Below are 21,952 nucleotides of genomic sequence, written 5' to 3' on the forward strand. Positions count from 1 at the left end.
AAATTCAGGCCGCTTCAGACCTGGGCGAGTCAGGAGGGGACCCTCCGCACCATCGCACCATCTCCTTGGCACAATGGTGGGCCAGGAAGAGCTTGGATAAACAAGACCCTCTCTCTTCTGGAAGCAATGGCCAGGGCTTGGCTCTAAGGAAACACCTCTCTTTCTCTGCAGCTGCCGCCGCCGCTGCTGCTACGCCTTCAAAGGATATTCTACCTGTGTCAACAAGATCTCTGGGCGAAAACCCTTCCTCTCTGCTTGTATATGGCAAAGTTTCTCGCGGCGCTTCTGGGCTGCACATTGCCGGGCAAGGGACACTCCCCCATGTTCGAGGTAAGCGCCAGGGGGTTTTGCAGGGTGCAAGTGCAAGCTAAAAAAAATCTGATGATATCCTTGTTGCATTTGTGCTTGCTTGCTTCTTCAAAATGCCTCAATGGTCCTTTGGCCAAATCGGGGCTCCTCGGTCATCACAGCCACCCCCACCCCTCCAAGTGCTAGCCAGCCTGACTTCTGAGTGGGGTAAAAAGAAGGGTGGTGGTGGTTGTGGAGGAGATGGACCCACCTGTGGTTCTCCAACGCAAAAGCAGAACTGACTTCCACTTGACACATCAGTGCGTTAGCTGACAGTTGACTGGAGTTTAATTGCACCCTCTTGACATCCGCAGCACATGCTGGGGATATCTGTAGCTTTCCCCCAAGCAGGGATATTTCCCGCCTGCTTCTCTGGAGGATTGAAATCATCCTGCTGTGATGGCGGGGGGGGGGGGGCTGGCGGGCGGAGAAAGGAGCCAGGGCACTTGTTAGTCTAGGAAGAGGTTTTCGGTGTAAAGTCTGCATCCTCTGTTGATTCCCCAAAGGAAATTGCACTTGAACTAGAAAGTGACTTCCAGTAAAGTCTCAAATGCATATGTGTGTGTGTGTGTGTGTGTGTGTGTGTGTGTGTGTAGAGGGGAACACAAGGTCCAGAATGTGAATGAAGGTGGTGTATTTTAACTGTGGCGGAGCTGGAAAACGACAGAGGGGGGAAAAGGTTGCAGACTCGTGTGTGCTTTCTAAGTATCAGCGATGCAAGACGATTCTCGCAAATAAGAACCTGAGATGACTTTGGCCAACTTTGGCTCAGCTCCTAGGCATTGTATTTAGGAGTTTAAAAGCTGGTTTTTGCATCTTTTGGCGAGGTTCCGTCTTGCTTAGACAGCACGACTTCTAAAGTTGGAATATGTAGATTTATATGCGTACGCAGGAACACAGGAAGCTGTGTTGTCCTGAGTCGGACCACTGGTCTATCTTCCTCGGTGCTGTCTAAACCAGCCTTTCTCAAGCTGTGGGTCCCCAGATGTTGTTGAACTACAACTCCCATCACCCCTAGCTAGCAAGGCCAGCACTCAGGGATGATGGGAGTTGTAGTCCAACAACATCTGGGGACCCACTGATTGGTGGTGTCTCTCCAGGATTTTAGTCAAAGCTCTCTCCAAGCCTTATCTGGAGGTGCCAGAACTGATGCTCTGCCACTGAGTTATGGTGCTCCCTCCCAATAATGCTGCATATGGGCAAGGAACCCCCGGGTTCCATAGAATTGTAGAGTAAGAAGGGACCACAACGATCATCTAGTCCAACCCCCTGCAATGCAGGAATCTTTGGCCAAACACGGGGCTCAAACCCATGACCCTGAGATCAAGAGTCTCGTGTGCTACCAACTGAGCTATCCCTGCTCCACTGGTGTCTCTCAGGCTAACCTACCTCACTGGGTTGTGGTGAGGATCAAAATAGGCCACTCCCACTTACGTCTCCCTGCGGAAAGGAGATACACAGATATATAGTAAATCCACCCATAGTATGGAGTTTTGGCTCCATGTTTGGGATCATGCCACCTCCAGCCAGTCCAGCACAGGCAACTTGCAGCCAACAATGACAGGAAGGCAGCGAGCAATAAGCACGATTTATGGCAAAAGTAAAGATTAAGCCCAGTGTATTTTGTGCTGTCCTCAGCTTTTTGTCAGCAGAAATTTGAATACAAAAGTGGAGGCAGGGAGGAATATTATAGCAGCCCAGTGCTAAGGATGTTTTCTTGGAAGACACACTGGGCTGAGTTCCTGGGACAGAAGCCTTTAGCCACTGATTTTCTAGCTCTCTGCACCGGGGAACCTGGGAATCCACTGTAAGGGATTCTGGGTGAAGTTTTAGGGTGTGCTCTCAGCTCATGCAGGCTTCACTGATGGATCACCTGGGCTGCTCTAAAACACACCTGTGGTGCAGTTAGGCTTTGGTAGGCTCTTGAGTTAATGGCTTTACAGAAAGCACCCCTCTTTTGTTGACCCTGTGTTTTTGTACGATAAGACCTTCTTCTTCCACACAGGCTCCCCAGAACCCAAAATATAAGCCCAGAAAGGACCTAATTAACAAGCACTGCCATGTTTATTTTCCTTTTGGAGGAAGGGGTTCTGAAGAGTTGTGGGGCCTTTGTGTTGTTGTTGTTTAGTCGTTTAGTCGTGTCCGACTCTTTGTGACCCCATGGACCAGAGCATGCCAGGCAGTCCTGTCTTCCACTGCCTCCCACAGTTTGGTCAAACTCATGCTGGTAGCTTCGAGAACACTGTCCAACCATCTCGTCCTCTGTCGTCCCCTTCTCCTTGTGCCCTCCATCTTTCCCAACATCAAAGTCTTTTCCAGGGCGTCTTCTCTTCTCATGAGGTGGCCAAAGTATTGGAGCCTCAGCTTCAGGATCTGTCCTTCTAATGAGCACTCAGGGCTGATTTCCTTAAGAATGGAGAGGTTTGATCTTCTTGCAGTCCATGGGACTCTCAAGAGTCTCCTCCAGCACCATAATTCAAAAGCATCAATTCTTCGGCGATCAGCCTTCTTTGTGGTCCAGCTCTCACTTCCGTACATCACTACTGGGAAAACCATAGCTTTAACTATATGGTCCTTTGTTGGCAAGGTGATGTCTCTGCCTTTGTAATATGTGCTTATTGACAAATACGCAAGGAGGGGGCATAAGAAGAAGCAAATTTACTCCTCTCAGCAGACAGCACAGAGCATGCATCAGATGCTCAGATGGCAACTTGTACAGTCCCTGCAAGACTCCACCTATTTAGGTCCCCCCCCTTCTACCTTGGAGGAAGCAATTTGTACTTTAAAAGAGAGAAAGAAAAATATACTTCTAGACTTTAGACTCTGATGGGATGATTAGGTCTGTGGCTGGGAGAAATCTACTTGGGGGAACTAGTTTTTCAAAACCCAATAAAAACTTTTTTAAAAATGGCAACAGGTGATGGCTGGTTTTTGCAGCTGACAAGGATATAATTGCCTCCTTTGCAATTCACTTTCATGAGAAGTTTCAGATGCTCAGCTGTGGGAGAAAGCTGGGCGTGTGTACCATTATCCAGTTAAAGATGCAAGGGACTTGATGGGAGCATGAAACAGCTGTGGTGAAGGAATTATACTAGCTCCCGATTAGTTTCTGAGCACAATTCAAAGCAATGGGCTTTTGCTTATAAAGCCCCTTGGTCCAGAAGACCTTTGGGGATAACTTGTCCCATCAGAACCCTTCTCTTCCCCACCACAATGTGATCATCGAATGACACGCTGCTTTGAACTCAATAGTCTGAGATGGTTAGAATAATGTCTGCAAGGAGCAGGGCCTTATCTGTGATGGCCTCACAAGCCATGGCAGGAGCTACTGAAGAACAGGACTTTGAGCACTGCAAGCTTTTGCTTCTTCATTCGACACATGTGTAGGAGGACATTTTTAAATTACCGTATTTTTCGCTCTATAACACGCACCAGACCATAACACGCACGTAGTTTTTAGAGGAGGAAAACAAGAAAAAAAATATTCTAAACGAAATAGTGGATATATGATTTTTGTGGTTCATGCTGTGGCCACAGACATGTGATCTGACAGTGAGTTTGGAGTAGCCCAATGCAAAAATCCTAAGGAGCCACGTGGATCCATGCTTTGTAACCACGGAGGAGGGAAGGAAGGGGAACCATGGATCCTCTGCTCACGACTGCAGCAGATCCCCCCCCGCCACCCACAGGCATTCTCTCCATAACACGCACAGACAATTCCCTCCATTCTAGGAGGAAAAAAGTGAGTGTTATGGTGCAAAAAATACGGTATTGTTATTTCACTTCAAGATATATTCCGTGCAACGTTTTGGGATCCCGTGCCATGCACACTTCAGATCCACGAGAGCAATTTGCTGCTGCCCAAAATTCCCATCAAAAGGCCCAGGCCCAGCCAACCAGCTCTTGGGGTCATCTAAAATTAGCTGGCTCCTCTGGCAGCGCCTACATCTGACAGCACAAAAGGCTTCAGCATCATCAAGTTGAGTGTCGGGAAGCATTTGGTACTCGGGGAAGAACAGAGGGTGAATTAGCAAGCGCTTCTAATTCCATTTGATATTTTCTTCGTCTGGAATTGCTTTTGTGTGTTGGATGAAAGAGGCCTTTAGTTTCTCTGCATGCGTATTTGATGTTTCAAATGTATCTTTAGATTCACCAGACCATGTAGGGTTCCCCCCCCCCACCCAGTGCTGCAAATTTATTTATTTTAAAATATTTTTATTGGTTTTCCCATGTATACATTCTCTAACAATATTTCTCTAACAATTTTCCATATTTCCCCCCTCCTCCTCAGACCTCCCTCATATTCCCATTTTGTTTTATTTCCACATTACTCACCCTGCGTGTTGTTTCCCCAATTTTCCCCAATACATATAATCTTACTTTTTGTTATATACCATTGTGTTTGTTTATTCAAACCCTGCCAGTGAGTCCCATTATGTTGTTTCTTCATATATGTTGTAAATGGTTCCCATTCTCTTTTAAAGTCTTTGTTATCCTTTTCATGTATTTTATCTCTTAATTTTGCCAGTTCTGCATATTCCATTAGTTTCCCTTGCCATTGTTCTTTCATTGGTATTTCTTCTGTCTTCCAAGCTTGTGCTAATATAATTCTTGCCGCTGTTGTTGAATACATAAAAAAATTCCAATTTTCTTTTTTTTTTAAATCTCGATCTAAAATTCCTAGGAGGAATGCTTCTGGCTTCTTAACAAAAGTCTTTGTAAACATTTTTTTTCAATTCATTATATATCATTTCCCAATTCCCAATTTCTAACCCTTTTGCATTCTCACCACATATGATAAAATGTACCATCTTTTTCTTTACATTTCCAGCAGGTTTGAGATATGTAGTCTTGTGACTCTGATGTCCGAGAGGAAGACTGAGCTGGTGTGTGTGTTCATTTTCAAGCACAATGCCAAGTGTTGGCTTTAAAAGCTTAGGACCCAGGAATCCTGAATCACATATCCCTACTTCATTCAACATGTAAAGTAAAGTGGGTGGTAGAAATTCAAGGAACATTTAAAGCACCTCCCAAGAATCTTGAGAACTGTAGTTTGAGGGTGTTGGGAATTATAGCCCTGTGAAAAGTGAACTATAGCTCCCAGGATTTCGAGGGGTGGGTGGGATCATATGTGTTTTAAATTTATGGTGTCTGTGTAGCCATTGTGAATAGAGATGGGTATTTTCAGTCATAGCACCTTTTCATGGAAGTCTGTCCCCAGAAAGGTTTGCCTGACATCGTCTGTTTTCACTTTTAAGAGAGAAAAAAGACGGTGGTTTTATTTTCATTTGTCTACCAGCGATGGCCAAACTTGGCCCTCCAGCTGTTTTGGGACTACAAACTCCCATCATCCCTAGCTAACAGGACCAGTAGTCAGGGATGATGGGAATTGTAGTCCCAAAACAGCTGGAGGGCCAAGTTTGGCCATCACTGCCCTACGCCATTTGATGTGTGTTCATTTATGCAGGACTTGTTAACAAATTTGCCTGTTACGTCTTATTGTGTTTTTATTTCTTTCCCTCTTTTGTAAGATGCTCTCTGAGTGGTGGTTGAAGAACTGCCAATAAATGTTTTAATAAAGGGACCCCTGACCATTAGGTCCAGTCGTGACCGACTCTGGGGTTGTGGCGCTCATCTCGCTTTATTGGCCGAGGGAGCCGGCTTACAGCTTCTGGGTCATGTGGCCAGCATGACTAAGCCGCTTCTGGTGAACCAGAGCAGTGCATGGAAACACCGTTTACCTTCTCTCTGGAGTGGTACCTATTTATCTACTTGCACTTTGACGTGCTTTCAAACTGCTAGGTTGGCAGGAACAGGGACCGAGCAACGGGAGCTCACCCTGTCGCGGGGATTCGAACCGCCAACCTTCTGATTGGCAAGTCCTAGGCTCTGTGGTTTAACCTACAGCGCCACCCACATCCCAATGTTTTCATAAATATATGCAAATAAATAAACTAACCAGGGATGATGCCTCCAGTTTTGGAGAAAGGGGAAGCCTTTGGCATGATGTTGCCTAGGATCTCAACCTGAAACTAAAGCTTGAGTAACGGGTGTTTCATAGGATATTAGAATCATATAATTATAGTTGGAGTCAGAGGTCGATTTAGGGCAGTGTGACCAGTTCTGCCGCACTGGGCGCCGAGCCTAGTGGGCAGCGGCGTAGCGTGGGTTGTCAGCACCCAGGGCAAGGCAAGTAATTTGCTCCCCCAAACCCGGGGCAAGGCAAGTAATTTGCACCCCTAAACCCTAACCTGCCACCGCTGCCAGCTTCTTCTTGCTGCTGCCTGGGCTGGGGTATTTACGGTAAGGTAGCCACGGCGGTGGCGGCGGGTCCATGTCAGGTGATCTGAGGCGAGTTGCCGCTGGCGCTGCCGCCCAAACGACGCCGCTTGCCCAGAGGAGGAGGAGGGCAGAGAGGTGAGGAAAATGCAACATGGCCCAGCCGCTGCAGCAGCAGCGGCGCTGTGAGGAGGGGCTGCTTGGCGCGCCCTCCATGGCCCTGACGCGCGGGGACCGCGGTGAGTGCTGAGAGCCGCTGCCTGCCGGACGCCTTCAGCCCGGACGCGCGCACAGCTCTTCAGTTCCGTGAGACATGGGGCTCTGCTACAGCCTGCGCCCGAGGCTCTTCGGCGACTCCGGAGGCAGTGAGCATGCCCCCCCTGATGTTGCGCCCGGTGCGGCTGGCCCCCCCTGCACCCCCACGCTACGCCACTGCTAGTGGGAGCCACAGGGCTATGCAACTATGACATAGTGAATTGAGCAGAACCGAAGATGAGAGGCAGGGTGGTGTGCTGAATTTTGGCCTAGCACAAAATTTGAAACACCAAAGACAGCCCTTTTGGAGTCCAGCAACCTCTGGAGAGTCACAGGGTTCCCCATGGCTGCTGTAGATGGAGAAAGTCCTTCAATGGTCACCAGTATACTGGCAGATTCCCCTAATCTCCTGTTGGGAAACCCAATAGGCACACAGAGGGGCTTAGGGCTTATGGGTGCTTAGGAATGGGAGATATATTCTGTTTTTCAGGGGCCTGGAACCCGTCTTCATCTGTTGAATTTATGCCTTGAACGCAGCCCTCAAAGAAACAGGAATCCCACTGAGAAGCAGAAAAGCCTAAGCTCTTGCAGAATAATGGACTCTTTGATGAATCACTTTGGGTTTCTAGGTGTCCTATATATAGAGCTTTCAGCAGTGAATAAAGAGAAGGGACTATTGCTGCATTCATGTAATAGTTTAATTTATTGACAGCCACTCAGATTCCTTCCCCGAACCTCGAGCCAAAGGCCTCTGAGGGAAATGGACTAATTAAAACTATGCATAGCTTTACACGCCGCCCAGTTTGCCGTGAATAAAGTTCAATCTCAATAGCAGGGGCTTTAATAAAGGATTCATTAATCTCACTGTAAATATAGGCAGCCAGTGGAAATAGCTGAGCAGCAATAATCCCACTTGCAGGGGATATCCATTGCAAAACTATCGTGGATTTCCAGGAGGGAGAAGAAGGGCTGGGGAAAGCTTCATGGCATACAAACTAGTCCCTGAGATTGGATGTAGGGGGAGGGGTTGTAGCTCAGCCGCAGAGGACATGCTTTGAGTGTAGAAGGGGCCAGCAAGAAGTTTCTCCAGGAGAGCCTGACTTTGATACAACAGAGCGTGTGTGCCTGTGTGCTACTGGTATAAATGGGGAAGCAGCGTGAGGGCTGGGGGGGGGTAACTATTTGCCTCCCTGCTGTTTTCCCCAATCTAAATTGCCCCACTCAAGCTTCTACTTTGGTCCGCAGGGGAGAAAATATAGGTCCCCGTGTATCACACCTGTATTTTCCCACCACGGAGCAAAAAAGCAGGGATGCGGGGTGAATTTAAATTGGGAAAGTAGAAACAGAGGAAACAAATTTATACAGTGATACCTTGGGTTACAGACGCTTCAGGTTACAGACTCCGCTAACCCAGAAATAGTACCTCGGGTTAAGAACTTTGCTTCAGGATGAGAACAGAAATCGGCCTCCGGCGGTGCAGCAGCAGCGGGAGGCCCCATTAGCTAAAGTGGTACCTCAGGTTAAGAACAGTTTCAGGTTAAGAACGGACCTCCAGAACGAATTAAGTTCTTAACCCGAGGTACCACTGTATGTCCCTAGCTCACACTACCTGGAGGATTAAATTTGCAACGACCTCACCTCCACATTTAGGGAAATAAAAATGAGGAATTAAACACGGGTTTCTTGGTGTAAGATGTAGTTTGGCCCTAACGCCCCAGGTCCGGTTCCTGGCACCTCCAATAAATAAGGCCATCTACATACTGGACATTTAGAACACCTGGCTTCTCCCAAAGAATCCTGTCACTCACCCTGCAGAGTGCTATTAATTCCCAGCACCCGTTGCGAACTACAACTCCCAGGATTATTTAGGGGTGGGAAGGTGGCTTAAAGGTGTGGTGTGCATGCAGCCTAGGATCTCAGTTAGGTCCCCATTCCTGAGCCTCACATCTTTTGCATCACACCCCAGTTCCCCTGCCCCTTCTCCCCTTTTTATTTTAAAGAAATGCTTTGCTTAAGGCAAATTATCTAAGTTTTCTTTGAGCCAACAGCTGCATTCACCTGAAGATCTGGATATCATCGCATCTAGTTTGATACTGGGTGACCTTGGCAATAGTAGGTTTGCGCTGAAAGAGTGGCTCAAGCTGCCCTGCAGAAGCCCCTGACCAATTTCTCATTTGGCCCAGGCTTTTGCATTGAAATCCTGCGCCTTTTTATTTGCAACTTATTCCTGAGCAAGCCTCCCTCGGTTAACATTGCCTTTGAAAGGAGGCTTGGTGGGGAGAGAGAAAAAAGAGTGAAATGATCATTGTTTGCTGGTGTTCTTAAGATGAAGCATTGCACTGTGAACCCCTGTGGAGACGAAACACTTCTTTCCTCTGGGGGAGGGGGGTTTAGATGACAATATTAATAACAAGCCCTGAGGCTAGATAGATCAGCCTCGAAAAGATCCCTGAAGTGACAGGCAGGAACAGAGAGAGCTTTGCCTCTATAGCAGAGCATATGGCTTGCATGTCAAAGTGCAGGTTCAGTCTTTTGCATCCTGCATCAAGAAATCCTGGGTACCAAGGCAGATGAGTGGGGAGTCCCATGGTAATGTAGTTACTTTTGACTCCGGTATCATATTTAGCTTGCGAAGTCCACATGTTGTTTATTCGAGAGAGAAAGGTGAAGTTTCTTTCCTCATTATACTTCTACCTCACTTCTTCTCAAAGGGGCTTTGAGCAGATTGCGTACTTCTCCAAATTTCTCAGAGTCATCTTTGCTTAGCGTCAGACTACAGTGGTACCTTGGTTCTCAAACGCCTTGGTACTCAGACAACTAGGAACCCGAACACTGCAAACCTGGAAGTAAGTGTTCTGGTTTGCGAATGTTTTTCGGAAGCCAAACATGCTCCGTTTTGAGTGTTATGCTTCTGTTTTGAGTGCCACACTTCCGTTTTGAGTGTTACGCTTTTGTTTTGTGTGTTACGCTGAGGTCTGTCTGTTTTTGCTATTTATTTTGCATCCTTGTGGCTCTTTTTTTCATTTTTGTGACTGTGTGGAACCCAGTTCAGCTACTGATTGATTGTGCGACTGCAGTACACTGTTTATTGCTTTCATTTTATGGATCAGTGGTCTTGTTAGATAGTAAAATTCATGTTCAATTGCTGTTTTAGGGGTTGTTTTTAAAAGTCTGGAACGGATTAATCCATTTTGCATTACTTTCTATGGGAAAGCGCGCCTTGGTTTTGGAACGCTTTGGTTTTGGAACGGACTTCTGGAACGGATTAAGCTTGAGAACCAAGGTACCACTGTATTCCTTTAGTACAGGGGTGGGGGATGTTGTTGGATTACAACTCCCATCAGCCTTGGCCATGATGGCTGGGGCTAGTGGAAGTCCAGTAATATCAGGAGGGCCAAAGTTCCCTAGCCCCACTCCAGTAACATTAATAAGTGGGATCTGCAACAGAACCTCACCGCTGGAAGTGCTTGTGTGCAGGGAGTCAGCCATGCCCCCATAACTTCTTCCAGGACCTGCTCCGAGTTTGCATCCAGGCACAGGATGGGGAATATGCTGTTGAACTCTCATCAGCCCCATACAGTATGGTCAGGTAATGGCCTTCATAGGGTCCAACTCCTAGGGGCCGAGGGGTCTTTGCCCCCTCCCCAATAAAATATTTGAGAGGGCGCCCCCAAGAGTTGCCATTCAAATGGCATGCATGTACCATGTCATGTGATTGATTATGCACGGTGGGGCTTACCTGCCCCCCAATATTTTGTTCAAGTTGGCACCCCTGTTGGTCTCTGTGGTCCATCAACAGGTTCCTCATTGCTGATCTAGGCTTTCCTGCTTGAAGAGGGTGTCTCTCCCACATTTGAAAACAGCAGAAGCAATACAGAGATGAGGATGGAAATAATCCCATTTGGCTGGGCCTCCCCAGCCACTCCTGGCAGCCCCCAACAAAATATCAAAACACAGTAATGCATCAAACATTAAAAACTTCCCTAAACAGGGCTGCCTTCAGATGTCTTCTAAAAGTCTGGTAGTTGTTGTTCTCTTTGACATCTGGTGGGAGGGCGTTCCACAGGGCGGGTGCCACCACCGAGAAGGCCCTCTGCCTGGTTCCCTGTAACTTAAACAGCAGGACATCACAAAGATGCAAAAACTCAGTTTAAGGCTCTAATTCGATGCACACTTTCCAGAGAGTAAGCTGGGACTTCTGAGTAAAGATGCATATGCTGCAAGTCCCTCTCTCACATTTCAACTGGATGCAAGTCTCTAATGCAGGCATCCCCAACCTTTGGCCCTCCAGATGTTTTGGACTACAATTCCCATCATCCCTGACCACTGGTCCTGTTAGCTGGGGATCATGGGAGTTGTAGGCCAAAACATCTGGAGGGCCAAAGGTTGGGGATGCCTGCGCTAATGTACATGCATAATCAAACCACATTCCCTCCACCCCTTGAAAGCCGAAGAAAATGTGTATTTGGGGTGTGTTGTTTCCGCATCTTAGCATGTGTGGATTCCGCTCCTTGAAAAGGAGAGGAGAAGTACGGTTCAGGCCCAGAAAGATAATCTGCTGAATCTAATTTCTGGGTTGCTGGAGAATTCTCTATCTTCATTAACATCCTCTTCTTGACATTTGTGCTGAGCCCAGCTTTCAACATCCAGAAGAAAAAACAAACTACAAGCCCACCACTCACCAATTCACTCTGCCCCTCTGCCCGTTAGATTTTTTATGATGTCAATTTTTCACTTGAATCAGCTAAAAGGGACTTGAAGAACATAATCTCTTAATCTTAATTGTTTAATCATTTATAGGTTGCTTTTTGGAATAACTGGTTTGTTTTTTTTAAATGACTTACAGCAAGTTCCAAGCACAAACAGCCCTACTAGAATATCGGTAGCAGTCCCGCTCCCCTCTTCAGACTATATTCTTTCATAGGGGTGCCCCAGAGGAAGAATAGATTTGCCTCTTCTTAGGATACGACATTCAACAGGAAGCAATGGACACATGAACCGGTAAATGAAAAATCTCATTTATCTTGCCCTTGCTTTTAGTGTAGAACAGGTTGCTGTCCGTGGTGCTGCAATTGTTCGATTTGGGATCAGTATTCAGTCCGGTGATATTTCTAAGTTTCAGGGCAGGCAGAGTGAAAATGACTGCTGATGTTTGGTTTAACCTTCAGAGGGTAGGTGAGTTTGAGTGGTTACCTATTAGAACAAAATCAAAACAGCTATACCTCCGCTGCACTGTTTCCTTAACCAAGGCAGTGCTTATCAATTTACATCCCTTAGTTCAGCTTCTTGGTCTCTTCCTTGCCCTCTCCTGGTTACTTCCTGTGCACTCTGGCACTTTCCAGTGTTTTGGATCTCTTAAAGTGTTCCATCTCTTTTTATTTCTTGCAATTCTTCACCTCCAACTTTTCAAGCTTCTGACCCCACAACCTTTTGGCTTATCCAAGGTCCGTATAGTAAAAGCTATGGTTTTCCCAGTAGTGATGTATGGAAGTGAAAGCTGGACTATAAAGAAGGCTGATCGCCGAAGAGTTGATGCTTTTGAATTATGGTGCTGGAGGAGACTCTTGAGAGTCCCATGGACTGCAAGAAGATCAAACCTCTCCATTCTTAAGGAAATCAGCCCTGAGTTCTCACTGGAAGGACAGATCCTGAAGCTGAGGCTCCAATACTTTGGCCACCTCATGAGAAGAGAAGACTCCCTGGAAAAGACCCTGATGTTGGGAAAGATTGAGGACACAAGGAGAAGGGGACGACAGAGGACGAGATGGCTGGACAGTGTTCTTGAAGCTACCAGCATGAGTTTGACCAAACTGTGGGAGGTAGTGGAAGGCAGAAGTGCCTGGTGTGCTCTGGTCCATGGGGTCACAAAGAGTCGGACACGACTAAACGACTAAACAGCAACATATTGATGTATGTACAGTAGTACCTCGGGTTACATACATTTCAGGTTACAGACTCCGCTAACCCAGAAATAGTGCTTCAGGTTAAGAACTTTGCTTCAGGATGAGAACAGAAATCGTGCTCCGGAGGCACGGCGACAGCAGGAGGCCCCATTAGCTAAAGTGGTGCTTCAGGTTAAGAACAGTTTCAGGTTAAGTACGGACCTCCGGAACGAATTAAGTACTTAACCTGAGGTACCACTGTACAATATTTTGACTTCTTCTCCACCTTCAGTGAATCAGGAGGAGAGACTTTGATAAGTTTCTGTTTCCCCTTAATTGCAAAACCCCCCACAACACCTATGAAAAAACTTGAGCAAAACCTCTGCGCCTAAACTTTTGACCTTCCTGTGACCATCATCCTGAACAAAACATCCCCATGTACTTTTAACCTTCCTGTGAATTTTTGGCCCTCCTGTGCACAACAGCCTTCAAACCAAAACCACAAGTTCTGTTCCTTTGCCACATGAAATATGATAAATTGTTTGTTTTTGTGTGTGTGTGCAGGGAGACACAGCAAAGATGTATAAAATTATGAAGAAGGTGGAAAAAAATTGAATGAGTTCATCCAGTTAAATCCAATGGAAGTAGATTAAGGAGAAACAAATGGAAGTAGTTCCCCTCTAATACAGATATAACATAAGGAGTTCATGGACACAAAATCTGATACTGGCCACTTGGTTAGATGGCTTTAACATTGTCTTTAAAAGTAGCAAATGATGTGTCACAGGCTATTGACCATAATAGTGCAAAATGGAAACTCGGCAGTCAAAGATAGTTTATCTCTGAATATCCAATGCTGGGGAGGTGCTGGCTATCTACACTGTGACATTTCTGGAACATTCAGGCAGTATATACACCATACATTTAAATAGCACCACCCCAAATTCTGGGAACTGTAGTTTTCCCCTCTCAGAGCTACAGTTCCCACAATGCTTGACAAATTGCCATTCCCTGGATTCTTTGGGTGAAGGAGGGGGAAAGTGTTTTAAATCTCCCCCCAGACCACTTCAAAACTGCTGAAGGTGGACCACTTAATATATTTTCAGCCTATTGTAGCAATTGTAGTTTGCATTGCTAGATGCTGCATGATTTTCAATTGTATTTTTATTGCTTCTTTTATTTCTCATATACTGTATTTGTTGTATCATGGTATGAATTCCATGGAGGTCAAATTGCAATACAATAAAACGCAGTACATAAGAAATGAAAGAAGCCATAAAAATACAATTAATAATCAATATCAATATTGGATGCAATGGATGTGTTGTCTCCCATCTTTAGCTGCAAATTCACAGAACACCTGATTGAATCTTGCAGACCACTTGTGGTCCACAGCTTGGGAACCCTTGCATTAAATGTTTGTGGTGTATGCACCTTGGTTGGAGGTAAAGGTAAAGGGACCCCTGACAATTAAGTCCAGTCACGAATGACTCTGGGGTTGCGGCACTCATCTCGCTTTACAGGCCGAGAGAGCCAGTGTTTGCCTGCTTCCGCAGACAGTTTTTCTGGGTCATGTGGCCAGCATGACTAAACTGCTTCTGGTGAAACCAGAGCAGCACATGGAAACACCATTTACCTTCCCGTCGGAGTGGTACCTATTTATCTACTTGCACTGTGTGCTTTCAAACTGCTAGGTTGGCAGGAGCTGGGACCGAACAACAGGAGCTCACCCTGTTGCAGGGATTCGAACTGCCAACCTTTTGATCGGCAAGCCCAAGCGGCACAGTGGTTTAACCCACAGCGCCACCCGCATCCCATTGGTTGGAGGTAAAGGGAAGTAATTCTCATGTCCTTAAATGGTGAAGTGGGACTTGTAGATTTTGCCCATGGTCGTACTTTTAGAGCCACTCATACATCTTTCCCCCAATTGCTATTAAAATGATGATCCTGTTCTCAGTATGACACAACTGAGCATAGTCTAGACACAATTGCAGCAAGTTCTTGCTTATTTGTGTAGGAATTTGTTTGAGGGTGGAGTTCCTTTAGGGGATGGAATTTTTTTTAATGAGCTCTCTAATTAGGCTTTTGATGGAATCCTTTAATTGATGTTTGCTCAGTTTGTGAGCTCTTTGGCTATTTAATTAATGCCTGTTTATTCCAGCAATGTTTGATAAGTACAGGCACACAAATGTTATGAATAAAACACGGAGTGTCATGAGCTCTGGGCTTCCTAATTTTGCCAAACCCCTCCCCTTGAAATGAAATCTGGTGGAAGCAACGCAGCTCAGAGAGTGTGAGTGGTGAGCCGGGAAGTCATGATCTTGAAGGATGGGCTTAGCAAGTGGCTACCCCTCAGCCACCGATCCTCAAAAGGGGATAGGTAAAGATAAAGTGACCCCTGACCATTAGGTCCAGTTGTGACCGACTCTGGGGTTGCGGCGCTCATCTCGCTTTACTGGCTGAGGGAGCCGGCGTACAGTTTCCAGGTCATGTGGCCAGCATGACTAAGCCGCTTCTGGCAAACCAGAGCAGCGCACGGAAACACCATTTACCTTCCCGCCGGAGCGGTACCTATTTATCTACCGTACTTGCACTTTGACGTGCTTTTGAACTGCTAGGTTGGCAGGATCCAAAGGGAATACTTTGTGTGAATACTTTGGTAATGCCTGTGAAGAATGCTGAGGCATGTTTTCCATATAAATGCTACCATAGCTCTTAAATTTGAGCAGAATGAAGCCAGGCAGGTCATAAGCAGAGAGGAGGGACGTTGTAGGGAGATTCTTAAGATTTCTTATGCAAGCCAGCAGAGGATCATGCCGAAAGGGGTTAAAGCCCTTAATGAGGGGCTGAGGAGCATCTTTTCCAATCCAGACGTTGTGAACAACTTTCCAAGATCCACATGCCAGTTGTGGCTGTGTATAGAGGCAAAACCTGCTCACCCGCTCTGAGTCCCCACAGCTAATTCTCCCCTGGCCTCCTTGCTGGCCAAGTAGGACCAATTCAACCAGCTAGCCCTGGGGATTATCTAATTGATTTTTGATTTTTATTGTTATTCATGTTTTTATACTGTATTTTATGCTGCTATTAAAGTGTTTAAAATTTGTTGTTAGCCACCCTGAGCCTGGTTTTTGAACCAGGAAGGGCGGGGTATAAATAAAAAAATATTATTATTTATTATTATTATTAAAAGGAGTGGAACAGTGTGACTCCTACCTCTGCACAGCAGGCTACGTTCCAGGGCACATGAAGTCAGAAATTTCTATAAACATACACGGTGGCGCTGTGGTCTAAAAACCACAGAGCCTAGCCTAGCAGTTCAAAGCAGGTCAAAGTGCAAGTAGATAAATAGGTACTGCTCCGGCGGGAAGGTAAACAGTGTTTCCATGCACTGCTCTGGTTTGCCAGAAGCGGCTTAGTCATGCTGGCCACATGACCTGGAAGCTGTTGAGCGCCACAACCCCAGAGTCAGTGTATCTGAAGAAGTGTGCATGCACACGAAAGCTCATACCTAGAACTAACTTGGTTGGTCTTTAAGGTGCTACTGGAAGGAATCTTTTTATTTTGTTTTAACCCCAGAGTCGTCCGCGACTGGACTTAATGGTCAGGGGTCCCTTTACACCCCACATAAACTCATCTCTTCATCCATCCATCCCAGCTAGGGAATATCATTAAAGTGTGCAGGGCTCCGCAATGTGTTTAGTTCAGGCACATCCATCCATTGCAGCTGGACAAGATTTTGGGTGTCTCGCAATGTATTGAGATGTTCTACATGGCGTTCTTCAGCTCACTGTCCCTACCCCCCCCTCACTTTCGTGCTAACAGCATGCCAGGCTCTGAGACAAGACTGGATGTCAAGTTGATTCAGTGACAGCGGGGGGGGGGGGAGTGGGGGAAAGAAAATATCTCCTATAAATCTGCTCCTGATAAATTTTGATAACATAACCTGGAGGTTCTTGGAAAGGAGATAGAGACATAATTGGCGCAACGGCCGCTGGCAGACTTTTTTTTTTTTGCTTTTCACCCATGGTTGGAAATGAAATACTGTCACAATCTTCGATAAATGAGATGGGAGGGAAGCACATTGCAGGTCAAGGGAAAAGGGCAGGAGGAATTGGTCGGGACATCCGTGCAGGAAATAAATTGCATCCAGACTTTGAAATGCTGCCCGATATTGAACCTGAATTGTTTTTAAGTCTCTCTTTCCTATCTGACTGGACAAGTTGATAGCTTGGTATATTAAAGGACAAGACCTGACAAAGGACTGAAATGTTAATAAATGGCTCCGCAATCAGCACTGGAAGAGAGATCTTGATAGAACTCAGAAGTTGGTTGTGTTTTGATGGCTCAGTGCAAGGCTGCCATGTATTATTAAAAAATGGAATCAAAGTCGACAAAAAAAACCCCGATTCTCTGTGCCAGTTTTAATAAGACGCAACACTGCATTTCAGTCTGCTTTTTTACTCTTACTCTTTTCAAAGTTGGCATCATTAGATAGGTTTTTATAAAATAAATGCTTCTCGAAAGTTTTTAAGGGCTCATCCACATGTTTGCTTGCCCTGCTGCTCCCCCCCCCCGCCAGGAAAAAAACCCTCTTTACTGCTGAATCGGAGCAAATGTAAATCAAGTTGTGGATTTCTCTGATTCAGCAGTAAAGAGCAGGTTTTCCCAGAATAAATGGTGGTGCAAAGGCAAAACCATGCCTGGTTGCATCCATGCCTGGAAAGCACAGAAGAAATGGAAAACCTCTTGGAGCATTGCTTTCCAGCTGTTAAGTATAACTAGTTTAATTCATACTGAAAATGGGAATGTCTGTGTATTGCCTACCCTCCAACATTCTCCAATGAAAATAGGTACTTCCCATTAAGCAACAACAACAGTAATAATTTTACTATATATACCTTGCCCATTTGACTGGGTTGCCCCAGCCACTCTGGGTGGCTTCCATCATATATAAAAACATAATAAATTGGGGGTTGGATTACTCAATACAGTGGTACCTCGGGTTAAGTACTTAATTCGTTCTGGAGGTCCGTACTTAACCTGAAACTCTTCTTAACCTGAAGCACCACTTTAGCTAATGGGGCCTCCTGCTGCTGCCGGGCCGCCGGAGCACAGTTTCTGTTCTCATCCTGAAGCAAAGTTCTTAACCTGAAGCACTATTTCTGGGTTAGCAGAGTCTGTAACCTGAAGCGTATGTAACCTGAAGCGTAAGTAACCTGAGGTACCACTGTACTGGATAACTCAATACCTGCCAGCATTTCTCCAATGAAAATAGGGACGTCTTAAGGAAAAGTGGGACATATCAGAGGATTATCCCATTTTAGATTTACATTTGCACCCCATCGTGAGCAGCTTGGGTGAAGGGCATTGTGGGAAATGAAGGCATGCTTTTAGGAGTCGAGTTAAGGGGCTTTTAAATTGCACAAGGTGATTTTATCTAGGTGTTTTGTAACCATAAACGATTCAGATGCATCAATCTGCCAGGCTTTTCAAACCCTAGAATTTGTGCGTCTGAAGGTTTTATTGAAATGAAGTGTCACGCTGCTGGTGGAATAGATTTGGCTGCCCAAGCCATTGTGGCAGGTTGTGTGGTTGCCTCTCTGAGAAGCGCTACGCAGATTCCTCTGCAATCTTCGCAGCACCTCTCCCAGGGCACCTGGCATTCAGAGGCTTAGCAAGATGTTTTATTAAAAAAGAGAGAGAGGCTGAATTAATAAGCTTCTGGCCACAGGAAACCTGGAGTCAAACAATCCATTCTTCCTGACTCCTCTTGGGAAGCTGGCAGCCTGATCTTAACTGGGGGCACAATTCCATCAAAGTTAAGCACTGTTAAACCTTGTTAAGTTCAAGGCGAGGAACTGAAGAACTGTGCAACTATTCCATGAAATCAGTTGCCTTCAAAACGCTTCACTGTGGCCTGTGTTTTTTCACAACTGCCATAGAAATATTCAGGGCTTTTTCCCCCAGCCAAAACTCAGTTCAGGTAGACACTCTGGCAAAATATAAGTGTGGATAATCTCTCAGACCAGTGGTCCATCTACCTGAGAATTATCTACACTGACTTATCTCTTGTATCAGCCTCTACAGCCACGTCAGGTGCTGTAACTCATGAACAGTTTGACTTCACCCCTGAAGGTGAACTTTTCCATGGTCTCCAGAGACAGACAGATGCCACCACCAGCAAAAATCCAAACTGACTGCAAGCAGGCCTTTTTTCCACTCAGCCTGAACTCAGTTCTCAGCTGGGCGCCATTGCCTTTCTAAGAGAACGAGGGAGGTGTTCATGGTGAGTTTTGGCACCTCTTTTTCTGGAAAAGTAGCACCAACTCCAAGTGACTCTCCAGGATTTCAGGCCAACATGGAGATGCCAGGGGGTTTTCTGCATGCAACGCAGATGCTCTACTGCTGAGCTATGGGCTTTCCTCCACTGCCATAAGGAAGCTGGGGCCGTTGTCCCTGCAAACATGCTTAGAATTGCCTACCAAAGTAGGCTCCAGAACTCTCCTGTAGACAAGGATGCCAGGAATTCTATCCTAAGGACTGCAGATTCAGCAACTGGAATATCTAAAGCAGGGGTCAGCAACCTTTTTCAGCTGTGGACCGGTCCACCCCCCTCAGACCTTGGGGGGGGGCAGACTATATTTTGAAAAATAAATACAGTGGTGCCTCGCAAGACGAAATTAATCCGTTCCGTGAGTCTCTTCGTCTAGCGGTTTCTTCGTCTTGCGAAGCAAGCCCATTGACGGCTTAGCGGATTAGTGCTATTAGCGCTATTACAGGCTTTTAGTGGCTTTTAGCGGCTTATCGGTTTATCGGCTTAGCGGATAAGCAGATAAGCGGCTTAGCGGCTTAGAAAAAGGGGGGGGGGAAACCCCGCAGGAACTCACAAGAAATTTTCGTCTTGCGAAGGAAGCCCATAGGAAATTCGTTTTGCGAAGCACCTCCAAAACGGAAAACCCTTTCGTCTAGCGAGTTTTCCGTCTTGCGAGGGATTCGTCTTGCGGGGCACCACTGTAAATGAACAAATTCCTATGCTCCACAAATAAGCCAGAGATGCATTTTAAATAAAAGGACACATTCTACTCATGTAAAAACACCAGGCAGGCCCCACAAATAACCCAGAGATGCATTTTAAATAAAAGCGAACATTCTACTCATGTTAAAACACGGTGATTCCTGGACCGTCCGCAGGCTGGATTGAGAAGGCAATTGGGCCGCATCCGGCCCCCGGGCCTTAGGTTGCCTATCCCTGATCGAAAACATCCCCCTTTCTCTCCTCATCAAGTCAATTTCCCTCTTCTTTGTGGGGGCCGGCAATTTCTTCACAGCATCACAACCTATCCCAGAGCCCTAGGTGTGATGTGCCAATTTTCCTTTTCTGGAAGGAATGATCTGACTTCTTCCCCTTCTGCCTACCACCATCTGCACCGGTTCTCCCGCTCTGTTGCATTAACCTAAAAAACTTCATGGCTCTCTTGGCATCAAACCCTCTCTGCATATATTAGAGGCATTTCAATATTTTTGTTGCTGCTCCGTCTTGACAGCCTGTGTTATCCTGACCTTACAGTGAACTTCCCAGTAGCTCTAATCCTCTGCTTTGATTCTTAATGTTTAATACATTTTTAAAAACATGCACACACATTAGCCTGCTTTATCCAGAAGGAGAGTGGAAGTCCCTGGCTTTTGATTTGTAATGTGCATTGAAGTGTCAGACAGAGCAATTTGGTTCCCTGTGGTGAGCTGGAGCAACAACCCAGATACGGCTCTTGTAGAGCTTGCTCTTCCTGAAATGTGAAGAGTTGAAGAAATCCACTCAGCCCTCCTTTCTGCTCTCTTTTGGCAGCGTCTTGTCATGGACTGGCTGGAGGTACCAACTGGGGAGCCCCAAAGGTAACCCCCAGGGGAAGAAAGCTCAGAGGCAGGGGATTGGTGGTGGGATGATGATGAGTGGTCAGAGGGAGCAGACTGGGGAGAGGAGGTGTCAGAAGCTGAAGAGGAAACAGGGTTTTTTGAGCAGGAAGACTCTGTGGCAGAGAGCAGTCCAGAACCAGAAGCGGAGGCTGAAGAGGAGGGGAGCCAAGAGCCAGACATAAGACAGGTTGGTGAGGAAGCTAGGATGTCTCCTCTTCCTGCGATACGCAGCTCCTCTCCCCTCTGGTCTCCCAGAACCCAAAGAGGTATGAAAAGAGTGGAGCAAAGGCAGACAAGATGAAGGAGCCTCAGATTGCTTGGGAAGGAACCAGGGGAGGAGGAGACTTGGAGGGCTGTGGGAAGGCAGGGACCTTCAGTCCTTGCAACTGCCTCATTGGGGCAAGATCTACTGGGAAGTGTTGCTGTGCTTACTAGGCCTGGCCTCCTGAGCCATTTTGTTTTTTGAATAAATAGAGTCAGTGCTTTTTCCCTAAAAAAATAAATGTTTAGGGGTACTCTCATTTTGACTCAAGAAAATCACCATTTTGTAGTTCAAATCGGGAAAAATAAATACTGCCCCTCAATGAGGCCAAACTTTCATCAGTAAAACACTACACATCCACATTCCACACTCCTTCACACATTAAACGCCCGCTTCTGCCTGAGACTCAGGAAACACTGGGAAAGGAAAGGAAGCCGCCATCGGGGTAGCAACGGAACTGACAATTCACTGTGCTACAGAAGAAACTAATGTTTTAAACATTTTTAGTTTCTTCTCCCGTTAGCTTCACAAAATGTTTAGGGGTATGCATACCCCTGCCACCCTCCCAAAGCACTGAACTTATCTGGCACTGTGTGAGCTATTGCTGACCTGTTCCTGACACCTGCCCTAACACTTCTTCACTTTGTCCTACACCTGCATCATTTACAGAAGGATTGCAGCTCTGTAGTAGAGGACCTGCTTTTGCATGCAGAAGGTCTCAAGGTAGAACTTGGAAATGAACCCTGTCTGAAATCCTGGAGAGCCGCTGGCAGTCAGTGTAAACAATACATTGGTATCTCGGGTTAAGATTTTTCAAAGTTCCACAGCCAAATCTTCTGAATTCATGTTTGGTTCACTCGGCAATTTCAGGAACTGCTTTCAGGTGTACAGTGGTACCTCGGGTTAAGAACCTGTAGGCCTTACTGCCTCTGCTCTCAAGAACCTTTGTCTCATGACAAGGAGGACATTGAATTCTGGGAATGGAAAGCTTCCCTTTATATACAGTGGTACCTCG

At 46.2% G+C, this 21,952-nt stretch overlaps 1 protein-coding gene across 1 annotated transcript in view; it reads left to right on the forward strand.

Moving 5' to 3' along the window:
- Positions 1-211: 211 nt before the first annotated feature.
- RASGEF1B (RasGEF domain family member 1B) overlaps positions 212-21,952 on the forward strand; it is a 266,494-nt gene continuing 244,753 nt past the window's right edge. Inside the window, exon 1 of the mRNA XM_081876963.1 lies at positions 212-330. Within this exon, the coding sequence (XP_081733089.1) occupies positions 262-330 (69 nt within the window). The 5' untranslated portion in view covers positions 212-261. The remainder of the gene's footprint in view (positions 331-21,952) is intronic.

This window comes from Podarcis erhardii (assembly GCF_964252035.2).
Source record: "Podarcis erhardii genome assembly, chromosome: 9".
Taxonomy (NCBI): Eukaryota; Metazoa; Chordata; class Lepidosauria; order Squamata; family Lacertidae; genus Podarcis; species Podarcis erhardii.